This window comes from Mucor mucedo (genome assembly GCF_025094135.1).
Source record: "Mucor mucedo strain NRRL 3635 chromosome Unknown EV154scaffold_2, whole genome shotgun sequence".
Classification (NCBI taxonomy): domain Eukaryota; kingdom Fungi; phylum Mucoromycota; class Mucoromycetes; order Mucorales; family Mucoraceae; genus Mucor; species Mucor mucedo.
The window spans coordinates 27,430-40,603 of NW_026252286.1; the positions used below are offsets into that span (position 1 = coordinate 27,430).

General features: G+C 36.9%; 5 protein-coding genes across 5 annotated transcripts; 2 read left to right on the forward strand and 3 right to left on the reverse strand.

Moving 5' to 3' along the window:
- Positions 1-127: 127 nt before the first annotated feature.
- On the forward strand, positions 128-1,141 carry EV154DRAFT_580433 (uncharacterized protein; the record flags this gene model as incomplete). The annotated part of the gene is made up of 1 exon (XM_051606617.1): positions 128-1,141. One exon carries the CDS (start codon positions 128-130, stop codon positions 1,139-1,141), a length of 1,014 nt encoding a protein of 337 aa, XP_051463373.1.
- A 1,235-nt stretch (positions 1,142-2,376) lies between these two features.
- Positions 2,377-3,244, reverse strand: EV154DRAFT_490007 (uncharacterized protein). The gene has a single exon (XM_051599373.1). It carries the CDS (start codon positions 2,960-2,962, stop codon positions 2,570-2,572), a length of 393 nt encoding a protein of 130 aa, XP_051463374.1. The 5' UTR covers positions 2,963-3,244; the 3' UTR covers positions 2,377-2,569.
- Positions 3,245-3,273: 29 nt separating this feature from the next.
- EV154DRAFT_490014 (uncharacterized protein) lies at positions 3,274-6,809 on the reverse strand. Its single transcript, XM_051599374.1, has 16 exons — positions 6,515-6,809; positions 6,390-6,450; positions 6,318-6,329; positions 6,160-6,261; positions 6,023-6,098; positions 5,850-5,964; positions 5,728-5,798; positions 5,617-5,658; positions 5,483-5,559; positions 5,152-5,424; positions 5,019-5,094; positions 4,791-4,965; positions 4,173-4,729; positions 3,993-4,117; positions 3,678-3,939; positions 3,274-3,617 (listed from the first exon to the last, which is right to left on the reverse strand). Exons 1-16 carry the CDS (start codon positions 6,709-6,711, stop codon positions 3,397-3,399), a joined length of 2,442 nt encoding a protein of 813 aa, XP_051463375.1. The 5' UTR covers positions 6,712-6,809; the 3' UTR covers positions 3,274-3,396.
- A 37-nt stretch (positions 6,810-6,846) lies between these two features.
- On the reverse strand, positions 6,847-9,185 carry EV154DRAFT_597797 (WD40-repeat-containing domain protein). The gene is made up of 5 exons (XM_051607011.1): positions 8,906-9,185; positions 8,590-8,843; positions 8,404-8,524; positions 7,040-8,350; positions 6,847-6,983 (listed from the first exon to the last, which is right to left on the reverse strand). The coding sequence occupies exons 1-5, from the start codon at positions 9,173-9,175 to the stop codon at positions 6,936-6,938; spliced, it is 2,004 nt and encodes a 667-aa protein (XP_051463376.1). The 5' UTR covers positions 9,176-9,185; the 3' UTR covers positions 6,847-6,935.
- Positions 9,186-9,251: 66 nt separating this feature from the next.
- Positions 9,252-13,141, forward strand: EV154DRAFT_490018 (uncharacterized protein). The gene is made up of 4 exons (XM_051599375.1): positions 9,252-9,465; positions 9,532-12,095; positions 12,150-12,642; positions 12,707-13,141. Exons 2-4 carry the CDS (start codon positions 9,567-9,569, stop codon positions 13,090-13,092), a joined length of 3,408 nt encoding a protein of 1,135 aa, XP_051463377.1. The 5' UTR covers positions 9,252-9,465; positions 9,532-9,566; the 3' UTR covers positions 13,093-13,141.
- Positions 13,142-13,174: the final 33 nt, after the last annotated feature.

The window sequence follows — 13,174 nt, forward strand, 5'->3', positions numbered from 1 at the left end:
TATCTTATTTGGTATTATTACAATAAGAATGTAAATATTAATTCTTGCTATGCATTTTAAAATAATATATAAATTAAAGATTTAGAAAAACTTGTACATCATTTATTTCCGCAATACTTTTGCTGCAATGACTAAAATCACGCTGTCTATATTAATTGCATTTGCTTATGGAGTGACTCAATCATTAGCTGCTACATCACCTTCGATTCAGCTTCAGATTGGCAGTAGTCCAAGTGGATGTGCTGATATTGCTGCATGCAATTATGGTTGCGCTAGATTTTCTTCGGACAGCGTAAAGCATGCTTTGACTCCCATTTGCACATCGGACGAAATGTCTGACGACTATCCTCAACATATCACAATTAGAGGATCCACAGTCACGCCGTACATTGTCGACGAAGATACATCCGATGAATACGTTTGTAAGAAAACTTCAGGCAAAGGTCGCAACTATGTCTGTACTCTGGATACGGCTGATACATCCTCCAGCTCTAAACCCTCCAAAGGTAGTCCAAATTCAAGTGCTAGCTCCAGTGCTATTGCAAGTAAAAGTTCAAGTGCAACTGAAATGTCTAGTTCTGGGTCTCCTATCGTTTTCAGAGATGTCAAAGGTGTTGGTAAGGCAGTTCAGTGTAGTTTTTTCCCTCTTATTGCTGGAAAAGGTACCAGAAAAGGTAATGTCAATGATTGCTGTTTGAGCAGTATTGACTGTAGCGGATTATGTTTCCATGGTGCATGTGCTGATGTATCGGTCCTTGAGGGTTCCTTATCTTCTCCTTCTTCTCCTTCTTCTCCCTCTTCACCCTCATCTCCTTCTGCAGCTTCCGGCTCTTCTCCACCCAAGTCAAGCCCTATTCAAGCTGCGGCGCAGAGTAACTGTGCATATAATCCTACCATCTTTAGACAACATCAAGGTCAAGGAAACTTGGACGATTGCTGCTGGACTAACGATGATTGTCACGGAGCTTGTATTGAAGGCGCATGTAATAGCGAAAATAACGTACCAGTACCGGTTTGTAGTGGAAATGCACATAAAGGAAAAGGACTCGGACAAGGAAGAAAAGGAGCTTGTTGTATTTCTCAAGCCGATTGTCAAGAAAATTGTATCTATAATACATGCACTGCTCCATTAAATTATTAAAATTTCAATAAACTTTCTTTTTACTTATAATAGTATTTACTAACTGTCTTCTTTATTGTTGCTCTAATATGTATGCATTTTTATTAGTGATTACGATCAATATAATTGACGGTAAATTATAAAAATTCACATGAGTATAAATGAGTTAGAGTTTTCTTTTTCATTTAAAATAAAAAAAAAAAAAACTTAAAATAGGTTAAGTATTTAGGAATACAAGGAAAAATGATGACCAGAAAGTGGGCGAGACACATTTGCCGATATTTATTCTAATAGTTTTTACATACATTATAATGAGCATCTGTATTAGCCTAATCTTGCTGATCAGTTGTAAATTGCCATACCTTATTAAACAAGATCCTTAAATTGGTCACAATTATTATGGTAAATCATATGCTTGATTGATATCGCTTACAATATGAACAGGCGAAAAAGCGCGCCTTTGATACTCAATGACATCAATTAAGCTGACCCGTACGCCCTACCGCGACGACATATTGTTCATGCATCTGAATCTTCTGCCGCAATTTTTAATATATCCAATGTGTTATTGAGTATATAATTCAACAAGTAAGCTACAAACAATTCATATCATACAGTACATGATTAATTTATATGTTCCAACCAAAGAATATCATGTCCAAGCGAAAAAAAATACGTCCTCTCAGAAGATCCCCTTAGAAAAAGATATGTCCCAGCAAAAAAAAAGTAAGAGTTTTTCTAATTTCTTATAAAATAATAAGTCAGGATTTCTTCTCTTGGTGTTGTAGTCCTCGCTATGAGGTGTTTGTTATTTTCTAACCCTCCCTCATGTTCCCAATTGCGAGAAAAAGTCAAGAGTAGCACACGATAAAATTAGAACTTCTATTTTAAATATAACAAATTATTCCTCTTTAGTGGTTGAAACACAATATTACTTTTCTGTGGCAGGCAGTACTATATATGAATTCAAATCTGGACTTTGTGGACATCATTTGATCGAAGATAAGTCTACCTTTTTGAATAAATGTTTAGCCAGAGAAGTGATCGTCAACCATAGTATAATCATAGAGAATAAATGGCAATAATATAAACAAACCATATTAACACTGGAGCTTCTTGGGAGATCTTCATCAAAATAAATTTGTGAGTAATTCTTACTCTGTCTTTGTCTTGGAGACATGGTACAATGGTGAAACATAAACATGTCTTGATTAAAAATAAGTTTACATAGTAACACAACAGGCCCAAGGAAAAGGTTTCTTTTTAAATTTGGAAATAGCATGAGTTTTATTAATGAGTATATAAAGAAAAAAAGAACAAGTGGGATAATGTTATATGAGGAAGAAGAAAAAAAAGGGAGGCCAAGCCAGCTGATCAGTGGAATATGTATATGTTTATAATGGATGAGGATTTACATTGAGAGTTTGCTGCCGCTCTCTTTCTCTCTGTTTAACAGGGACAGAAATCAGTAGAATGAGGACCAGTGCAATTATTACAAGTCGTGGTGCCTGATCGTCTGCCAGTACCGTCATCTGTAGGTGATGGATACCCAAACAATGAAAAATTGAGGGTTGGCATCAAATTGGGTCTTGGAAAATTACTGAGAATTGAATTCTCTGTCACTACTTCAGGACCTGCTTTATAACTATTGCTTGCACCAGCAGTATTATCTTGCTTATATTGGTAGTATCCTGATGACTTAGGAAGAGCACGTTGATTTGTCGTAGAAAATGGTTGTCGCTTAAGTACACTTGAAATGGGACCAATACTCTTGCGGATACGATCTGGTTTAGATTGTGATGAGAAGAGACAGAAAAATGGCAGATTTCCAAGAATAGACATTGTGAGAGAGGAGAGAAGAAGATATGGAGATTTGAATAAAAGCGACAGAGGCCAGAATATTATATAGGAAAATGATAAAACGTGGTCGTAATGTTTATAAAGGGAAATTGGTCAAGCCTCAATTTTATCTTACCCCGCGTGTACATTATCCGTAGTATCCCGGATGATTCATAAAAAAACAAAAAAGACGGAAACTCAGCTTTAAAATGTAGTCATAGAATCTGATAGGAAAAAAAAAAAAGGGGTGTGAAGTAAAAAAAACGCAAAAGGGTAGAGTAAAATATTTTTTACTTTTACATTTCTTCTCGGTTTATATACATTTTTTTAAAAAAAAAGTAAGATGATTTTATTCAATCCAAAAAGTCATGTCATGGCCGTAAAAGTATATACGTATGATAGGCTTTAAAATACCGCAAAGATGGTTTATTAAAAAATTAAGTATATAACTCTTGGATATCATCTCCAATGAATGGAATAGATTCACCTTGAAGATCGATACCTTCCAAAAACTTGTAAGGGAATTCAACCAAATGGCCACGAATGTTACTCAATTGATCTCTGATATCTTCAACGGACATTTCGGGATCGTGGACGTGACCAATTTCAATTTGGCTGGGATCAGGATAAAAGGTTTTATATTCCTCCCAATTGGTTACTAAATTAAGTAACAAAATTAGCTCAGCATTTTCCCCTTTTTTTTTAATTATAGACTAACCGGTATCATCAGGAACACAATGGAAGACCTCACGGAATGCATCAGTATTTGTCTTTGCAGTTCCGTTCCATCTTTCAAGTGTTTCATCATCAAGAGGATCCATAACTTCCTTATCTTCTTCACTATATACAGTATCAATTTGAGGAGTAGGTAAAGGCAACATGGCATCGGTCACAGCATCTGGTTCAGTATGTGGAAGCAAACCTAAATGCTCCTTCCACAAGTTACGTCTTAAAGTAGCAGCAAAACGAGAGGCTTCATACTAACAACCAAAATTAATCATTGTTTATCCCTAACAATCTTCAAAGTACTTACGAATTTGCCGTTCATTTGAGAAGGAATCGTCTCTTGGTCTTCCACAAGCAAGGCGATTTCAGAATCACGGTCACCACATTGAGAACGATCGTTTAAATTACTGGAACCCATAATAACAACCTTGTCTGTAAATATAAGAGTCAGTAAATATGTTCTATGCGTGATATAGAATAATCTTACCATCAGCAATTAAAAGCTTAGCATGGATATAAAGTTCTTCAGTAACGTAATCGCTGGCTTCTTCTCTTTCAGCACGAGCATCACGAGGCTGACTGTCTTTTGTATCATTCACCCAGGGCTCACTTTCAATATCACCGTCTAACATGGCATCCTTGGCAATAGAATCAGCAGCAATACCTTCATCTTCTTCGCCATTCTCGAGACGTTCACGATAACGTTCAACATCTTCTTCATCGGCAACACGAGCGTATTCAACCTCTTCCTCAACACCGAACTCACCTTCAGTACCTTCCACAAATTCTGGGTCACCAGCGTGATGAATGATTTGAGCACGGTCACCTTCGTCACCACCAGCATTGTGAATTTGTTGTTCCGTACTGGTGTAACCAGCAGCTTGAAGAAGAAGCTCTTCAAGGTTACTACGATTGATACGATCATAACTTCTTAAACTGTAGAATCGAATATAGTTATCGGGATCAATACCGTTAGCCTTGAGCTTTTCAACAATACTGTCATTACCACGACAAATGGAAATGTATTGATAATGCATCACCAATCTTTTTAACAAAAGGAAAGTTAGCATACGTAATATTTGAATAATATTATAGTACAACTTACCTTGCAGTAGCAGCATCCTTAGTACTAAGATCGGCAGGGAAGGCAGGCATCAAAGGCATCAAAACAAAGACCTTGAATTTCTCCTGCTCTTCATGGGCACGAATAATACGCTTGACAATAGCGTTACCGATTTGATTCTTAATCATATTGTCCTCCTTGTTATCGGTTGCGGTAACTTAATTTTTGTTTAGTAAAACACGCTAGTCAAAAAAAAATGGTGTAACTTACTGAAAAATTGGTTTTCAATGTAGACATAATGCTCAGCGCGAAGAATAGTGGCGATGTAGGCATTTTGAATAGAGTGCTATTAAAATATATTAAGGTTTAGAATGACGAAATAACGCCAAGACGGAAATGTTACCTCCAACTCGATACCGGAACTCCATTTGGCACTGCTTCTAAGCACTTGAGCACGCATGGTACCTGTAACACCTTGAGTTCTGTGCTTGTGACGGTATTTCTTATAGTGATGCACTTCTTCAGTAGATTCTTCAATATAGCGTTGTTGAGTACCCATGCCACCGAGAGGGGGTTGCAAAAAGGGAACGTTATCTTTGTTGAGTGCCTTTTCGTGTTTGATGAAATTCCAACGTTCGCAAAAATGACGTGCAACATCAAGAACTGGAGCACCGATCTAAAAAAGGGCTTTAGTCTGAAAGGCATATGCTATTTGAGTTACGTGACACACTTACAACACATAAGGACATGTCGTGCCATGGCATTCTAGGAATAACAGTCTTATCAATGAGACGCATATCCCAATCCTTAACTATAAATAAAAAGGTTTAGTTCGCATCCTTAAAACAAATTTATTAAATCTTGTTACCATGCTCAAAATCTCTTACACGAGCATCACTATAATCTTGACCTAAGAAACAAAATAAAAATATAAAAAGGTTACAGGCTAGCAAATGTGGTGCTTTTTTTTTTTACTTACCTGGGAATAGTTCACTTTCGGGGTCGTTTCCGCTGAAATCAGCTAAAGGATGACCGTGGGTGTCCCAACGACTAAATAAATAGGATCAGTAAACAGAAAAACCCTTGCTAAAACAATCTTACCCAAAGCACAAATCAATACCACCAAGGAAGGCGATTTGATTATCAACAATGACAAACTTTTCGTGATGAGACCAAAAGAAAGTACCACCGAGGTCGTGATCAGGATGTCTTAAAACTATATGTACACGTTAGTTAGCAACATTCTTACTGCTTTTTTTTTCTGTGTCACTTGCCAATAATATTTTCACTGAGGGCTTGAAGACTGTCCTTTGTATGGCGACTGTCTAAAGTCAAAGCTAATTCAACTTCCTATAAAAATTTCCTTTTTGTCAACTAAATCCTTGAGGCAAGACATTTTTTTTTAAATTACCTTGTAGACAACGACGTAAATCTTTACACCTTCGTCGGCCTTTCTCTTTAATAAGGCATCAAGACGATATTCAGGATACTTGGAAGGAGGTCTACGCAAGTACTATTAAGAGTAATTTTAGCAATGTTTATTATCACGATTCCTTTCCGAAGATTTACCAATTCGGGAGTCTGTTAGGTCCGAAAAAAAAATTAGCTTTTCTGTTCATTTAATATATTATATTAACTTACCAGCCACCAATCCTCAATATAGATACACTCAGTTGCAGCTTCAATAGCTTCTGAAACAGCCCTATTATAAAAAACACGTTAAACCTTTTTTGATTTCCCACGCAGAATAAATAAATAAAACGTACCAGCAGTAGTTTTGACCGTCAATATAAAACTTGACTTGAGCTTCGTGTCTTACAGCAGCAAAAGAATCATAACGATGCTTTTCGTTAGCCAACTGCTGTTCAATGAAATCATCATCAGGGGCACCGTCCTTCTTCTCGTCACAAGAAGTCTCGAAAAGACTGTTTACTTTATCAGCAATATCAGAAAAAAATGTCATGATTTTTTCAAAAAGATGTTTTTTAAAGAGAAAAGAGGAGCCGTATACAAAAAATAAAAAACTCTTTTATTTGTTTAAAAAAAATTAGTGAACACAAGCAAGACTAACTTGGTGTAACTGAAAAAAAAAACTTAACGCCTCTATAAACACTTTCATCTCCGGAACAACCCAGACTATGGGTGCACTATTTATTATACACAACAAAAAAAAAAAACTTAAAAAATCTAAAGGTCTTCTTCACTCGATTCTTCAGAATCTGAAATATCTTGATCCTGCAATAATAAAATTATTAGTATGCATAAAAAAAAAACAGTTATCGGATGCTTACCATGTCTTCATCGGAGGACATATCTTCGTCATCTTCATCCATACTTAAATCTTCTTCTACATCAGCCTCATCATCTGAATCTAACTCAACGTAAACATTTTCAGGTAACTGAGCACGTTTTAACTGTTTATCATTAATATTTGAGTAAGATTTGACATTGACTTGACTTTGGACAATATCCAAACGACCTCTTAAAGCGAGTAATTTAGGGAATACACCAAGACGCGTATCAAGGGCTTGATAGAAATTAGAGAGCTTGCCCACTAAATCAGGCACGGTCATCAAATAAGCTGTATGGATTAAAAGAACGGACTTGATCCAAATCAAAAGTACAGGTGCACGACTAGGCTTTTCTTGAAACTTTGTAATTAAATCCATCATCAAAGGGATCAAGTATTCGGTAGGTAATCTTCTAACGGTGCTGTTGATCACATCGATCTTTGTGTGTTGCAAACATGCTTCTAATAAGGCAGCATCACCAGAATGCAAAGCTTGAACTAAAACTGTCTGTAATGATCCAGCAGAAGGTGTGTCGACTGTCTTCTTTTTGTTTTGCTTCTTTTTAGATTGTGTTGTATCAGCAACGTCCAAGCTTTGGAGCTTTTGTTCGATTGATAACTCAACATTTTCCTCTTCCTCGTCATCATCATCCTTGTAAGTGGCCATAGTAGGCCCCTTAGAGACGAAATCAGTATTTCCTACCACCGTCACAGCGGATTCATCATATGCCTTACGAGTTGTTTTCAAATTGGTAGCTGCAATGGAGGAAGTATCGATCAAGTAATTTGTGATGGGTTGTCTGCTTAAAGTAACATCATGTATAATAGCACCTTGTTCATCCACATATTTCACCACTTCAAAAGAAGGCTTAACACTGGATCCACGAGCAATCATGATGGATTTACCACTATTGTCGCTAACGAATTTTGCTGCCAAGATGGGAATGACAGTGTCTTCGGCTGCTGTAGAAATAATCTTTACGTTGGCGTCAGCTTCTTTTGTCATGGAACGCATCATCTTTCTTCTGTTACCAGCGGTGGCAGCAGTTGTAGTAGTGGTGAAGGATGCATTTTCCCAAATACCGACAAGGCCATCATCAGTTACTGCTAATACAGATGGCTCATTATTAGAAAAATCAATATGTGTTACGTTGGTTTCGAGGGTCAATGCAGTAAGGTTGTTGGAGTTGGTATTAGTTGTTTGAGCATCCCAAACATTGACATAACGATCATCTTCGGCGTTGGATACTAACACATCGTCTTGGCTAGAGAATGCAAGTTCTTTTACAGCACTAGCATGTCCTGTGAATTTCTAGATTAAAGCAGTTAATATCCAATTCACTCTTAATTAATATCAATTCTAACCTTCACCACACTGTGTGTACTCAAATCCCAAAGTGTGATAGTATGACCCGCAGTAGCTAATTTCTTTTCGTCATGACTCAATTTTAACTTGTGTACATTTTTGGCGTCTGTCTTCCACTTGCTAATAACCACACGGGAAAAAAGGTTAGTTTGTCTCGTTCCACTCATAACGATCCCTTTTCTTACAAAATTTCTTTTCCTTCCTCGATATCCCATTCGACAATAAGGTTGTCTTCTGCAACTGAATAACCTCTGGAGCCATCCTTGGTCATCACGAAATCTGTGATAGAAGATGTATGGCTACCAGTCAACTCCTTGATGATAGCACCATGAGAAAGAGAGTACATTGCAATAGATCCAGATTGCATACCAAGAGCAATTGCTTTGGATAAAGAGGCAATACCACTCTTCTTCTTCTTAAATGCTTGGACGGTATTTGCCTGAAAGAAAGTGAGATAATTTTAGTCAAGGTCCGCTTCATATAAGTATTAAGTAATCTAACCTGTAAATCACCAGTGTCTTTTAAATATCCCCATGACAGACATGTAATCTTTTCCTTTTCTTGGGCTGAATAATCGTTGCTGACGGTGCCCGAACGCACATTGAAAATACGAAGACGGTGACGATCAACGGCGTGAGTGATCAAGGCAAAGTGATCGGCAGTTGTGCTCTCGTCAAAGGCAGAGATAACAATACCTGCATTTTCAGAAGCATTGGCTGAGGTCTCCACAGTTGAAGTGTCGGTATTTCTTTTGTGTGTTACTTTTCCCATTTGAATGCTATAAAAGAAAGTATTGCTTGACACAAAAAAAAAATTATAGAAACGGTTAAAAAAAAATTAGTTCATGAAAGAACGTCACGTCTAAAAGTGACTGCTGGACTTGATTATGTATTGTTAAAGGGAAGCAAAACCTCTTTTTACGCTTTCTCCTTCCTTTTCCCATTTTTTTTTTCGTGTGAAAAATTTATAGCAATCAAGAGAATAATAACAAACTGATAGTTTAAACACATACAGAAAAGAAAATACTCATCCTTTTATCCACTAATGAATTTTATTTGCAAGTAAGTTATTTCTATTTGTTTATACATTTTGGGCGTTATCTAAGGTTGACTCATTGTTTATAATAGGTACAAATAACCCCCCTTTTTATATTGAAAAAAATATGAGTAGAAGAAAAGCCAATGGAAGAAGGGATGATGATTTTAATCGTAATAGTAGACTTTTAGTCACAAAAGAAAGCCCAAGTCATAATAGTGAACGTCAATTATTTGACCCTCGTTCCCATAACCCTATCGCTTTCAACAAATCGATTGACCAAGATACACCCGTAACAAGACCCACTCCCACAAGAAATCTATATGAGGAGAATGTCGAACCTGTTAAAGCCAAACCTAAAAAGAAGTCCCCACTCGAAAGAAAAATGGTTGACTCAAAAAACACTGTAGAAGAAAAACAAAAGCAAGACCAAAAAAAAGCATGGAAAGCACTGGTTGCTTCACTTCGTAATATTGAGACTCAACTAGAATCATTAACTAGCACGTCTCGTACATTATCTTGTTTTAACGACGATGACAGACAATTACCTGCTAATAGACGAAACGTAGATCAAGTAGTAAATACACAAGATATCGTCTTGGTCGAACAAGATGTTTTGGATGCTGAAAAAATCTGGAAAGAAAAGATTAGACTTCATGTGGTATTAGGTGAAAAATATCTAGAAATTTTGAACTGTGATTTAGAATATGCGGAAAAGAAGGGTTTGGAGAGTTTATGTTGGAAAAGAGCTGTCTATAGCCTCGTTGACCAATTCAGACGTGCCTTAAAGAAATCCGCCGCTAATACCGCTACAGCCACCAATACCAAACAGAGCGATTTAGCTGCTTTGTTGATGGAGGAAGACAATGATGCCATGATACCTGTAATTCATGAAGGAGGTGGTATGACTTTTATCAAGGCCGAGAAAAAGGATGACGGTCAGTTATTGATCAAACAAACAGCGATGATTTTATCTTTATTTTTGGAATATTTGGATTTAATGGATGCATTTTATCAGAAAATGACTTTGTTTTTGAAATCCGTAGATAATGATGATGATGAAAATATGGAAAATTATCTTAGTCAGTGGAGGCGTACAAGAAAGTACAAGTGGTACAGTTGTATTCCATTACGTGGTGATATTGCAAGATACAGATGGTCTTATATTTCAGATGATCAAGTTTCACACTGGACAAAAGAGGAAGCTTTTAAAGAAGCTTGGAGGAGATACTTTTTGGGGATATGGCTAATGCCAGCTAAAGGAAATCTTTATTTTAATCTATCTCTATTATTACAACACTCCAAAAATACACCTGGCCATGATTTTCATAAGCTTTATCTTAGTACACGTAGTTTAATGGTGCGTCGTAACGGCTTTTTAAACGCCAGAGAGGGTATGCTTGTCTTATTTGAAGGAAACCGTCGCTGGATACACAAACATTTCGAAATGAACGATCACCCAGCAAAGCAAAAAACTAAAAAATCAACTAAGCTGAGTAGACCCAACAATATATCCGATAAAGACTCTAAAATTCCTGCACTGTTTGTTCGACTTCACGGTATGCTCTTCACCAAAATAGGGCTCGATGAATTTCCCAAAATCAAACGTCTCTTTTTTGATGCCTTGTTCGAAAAAAGTCATAAGAGTCAAGACGGACCAGATAACATCATTTTAGGCGCCATTTCAAACTCGCCGGATCATAAGGAACTATCCGAATCCCACCTTTTTTGGTTTGAAACAGTCGTTACCTGCCTTTCATCGCTTTATACCTATGATTATGCCAATTCAAAGCTGACAAAGTTGATATCAAGTAATTCAACAAGTATATTTTATCCAGAAACGAACGATGAGCAATATGAAGCACTATTGGAAGAGCTAAGTGATAGTATTTTGTTCACTTACGAAATTGATTTAACTTGTCAAATCGCTGTAGAGTTGTTTCAAAGGTACTTGGACCCACTTTTGTCACTACCTAATATTCCAATTCTACCAAAGTTGCCTCACGTCTCTTTGAACTACAAGGATAACAAAGACTTTTTGTTTGGTCCCGTTGCGGATCATGCTGCAGAAGATGGTCCAGACACAACATCGGATATAGACAATCATGCTTGGCTTATTTATATCGAAATATTGCTTCATTGGATGGTGTTAAACGGTATTTGTATTCGATCGAAGAAAAAAGCCTCGCTTTGGGAATCTTTGGTTGGAGATATAGGATATGATCTTACTTCCCAGCAAGGCAAACGATTTTCCATGAATGATAACGAAACACACAATCGTGCAAGCAAGATATCTTCAGCCTTTTGGCCACTTTTGCTCTTGTTTTTAAATAAGCTCTTAACGGAACTCCCAGATGAAGATAAATATGACATGGTGAATAAGCATTTAATGGAAGAGGATGAAGATGTCAACATTACCAACGATAAATTCTCCAAATCTGAATATGCGTTCGCAAAGAATGTCTCAATGATTTTGGGTCAAGGGCCAGATCTTCCAGAGGAGGGCTATTTAAGAGGGCTTGGTTGGGTGGATGAAATTCATGGAAGATTTTTGAAATTGGATCAGGATGTAAAGGAAAATAAACCAAAAGGAACGTTGGATACAGTGATGCGTAGAAAGATCAAGATTTTGGATTATGGATTTACCTTGGTTAAGGTATAATCTCTGTCTTTTTGTCGACAACATAATAGTAATAAGGTTTATATGTAGCACTTGGATGATATACTTTATTATGATCCAGTTGAGGAAATATTTACAGTATCAAAAACTGTTGAAGAACGAGCATATGCTCTCGACCAAGAATTCAATCTTTCGCAATCCAAGGATCAACATACGGAAAATCTTTACGATGAAGAGCAGGTAGTGGCTACCATTGCCGAAATGGATGACGATGTATTATTGTCAAGCGAAACGGAATGTTTTGATGAAAAGAACGAAGGCGATGATATCATGACCCAACTGAAGAAACGACGTGAACAACTTCAATCCATAGTAGCATCTGCTGAAAAAGAAGAAAGGTTTGGCTATCGTCGTTTACCTGCCCGTGCCAAGGAACGAGAAGCCCGTTTAAATTATTTGCGGGAATGCATTATTCCTGGCAAGACAATTTTGGTATTAGACACAAATTGTTTCATTGGCCATATTGATCATGTTCAAAAATTATTGGAGTCCAAGAAATGGACCATCATTGTACCGCTTGTCGGTAAGGAAAAAATAGGATAAAAAAACGCGCCTGTATCAACTAAGCCCAATTTTATATCTTATAGTTGTTACTGAACTGGATGGTCTTCGTACCAATCCTCAGCGCTTGGGCCTTGTAGCTCAACAAGGTATCGAGTTATTGCAGAACACTTTGGCTGTAAAATCCAACAAGCAGATGCTTCGAATTCAAACCTCTCACAATAATTTCATGAATGATATTTCTATTCGCTCTGAACAGTTTGTATTTGGTGAAACGGACAAGAATTTAGATGATTTGATCCTTTCGTCCTGTTTATGGTGGATAGCCCAACAAGGACCGAAATCCACTGATGATAAAGTTGTGCCTGTCTGCCTAGTGACAGGTGATAGAAATCTTAGTGTAAAAGCACGAGCAAGAGACGTAGAAGTTGTTCCTGTCTCTGCCATTATTCAATTAACCCCCAAAGCATAAGAAAATAAAAATAATGCGGAAACTATTTAACCACATTGTTCCTGTTCTATATCAATTTTAGATTAATTATAGAGACCTTAAA

Bases quoted from the DNA above. Each gene is read 5' to 3' on its own strand.
- EV154DRAFT_490014 (XM_051599374.1), bottom strand. From the start codon at position 6,711: ATGACATTTTTTTCTGATATTGCTGATAAAGTAAACAGTCTTTTCGAG. The intron at 5,659-5,727 runs GTAAGTAAAAAA...TTTGTTTCTTAG, and splicing joins CGAAAGTGAACTATTCCCAG to GTCAAGATTATAGTGATGCT. The intron at 5,095-5,151 runs GTAACATTTCCG...ATATTTTAATAG, and splicing joins GTTCCGGTATCGAGTTGGAG to CACTCTATTCAAAATGCCTA.
- EV154DRAFT_490018 (XM_051599375.1), top strand. From the start codon at position 9,567: ATGAGTAGAAGAAAAGCCAATGGAAGAAGGGATGATGATTTTAATCGT. The intron at 12,096-12,149 runs GTATAATCTCTG...GTTTATATGTAG, and splicing joins ATGGATTTACCTTGGTTAAG to CACTTGGATGATATACTTTA. The intron at 12,643-12,706 runs GTAAGGAAAAAA...TATATCTTATAG, and splicing joins CATCATTGTACCGCTTGTCG to TTGTTACTGAACTGGATGGT.
- EV154DRAFT_597797 (XM_051607011.1), bottom strand. From the start codon at position 9,175: ATGGGAAAAGTAACACACAAAAGAAATACCGACACTTCAACTGTGGAG. The intron at 8,525-8,589 runs GTAAGAAAAGGG...TGTGGTTATTAG, and splicing joins GAGGAAGGAAAAGAAATTTT to CAAGTGGAAGACAGACGCCA. The intron at 6,984-7,039 runs GTAAGCATCCGA...TTATTATTGCAG, and splicing joins TGTCCTCCGATGAAGACATG to GATCAAGATATTTCAGATTC.
- EV154DRAFT_490007 (XM_051599373.1), bottom strand. From the start codon at position 2,962: ATGTCTATTCTTGGAAATCTGCCATTTTTCTGTCTCTTCTCATCACAA.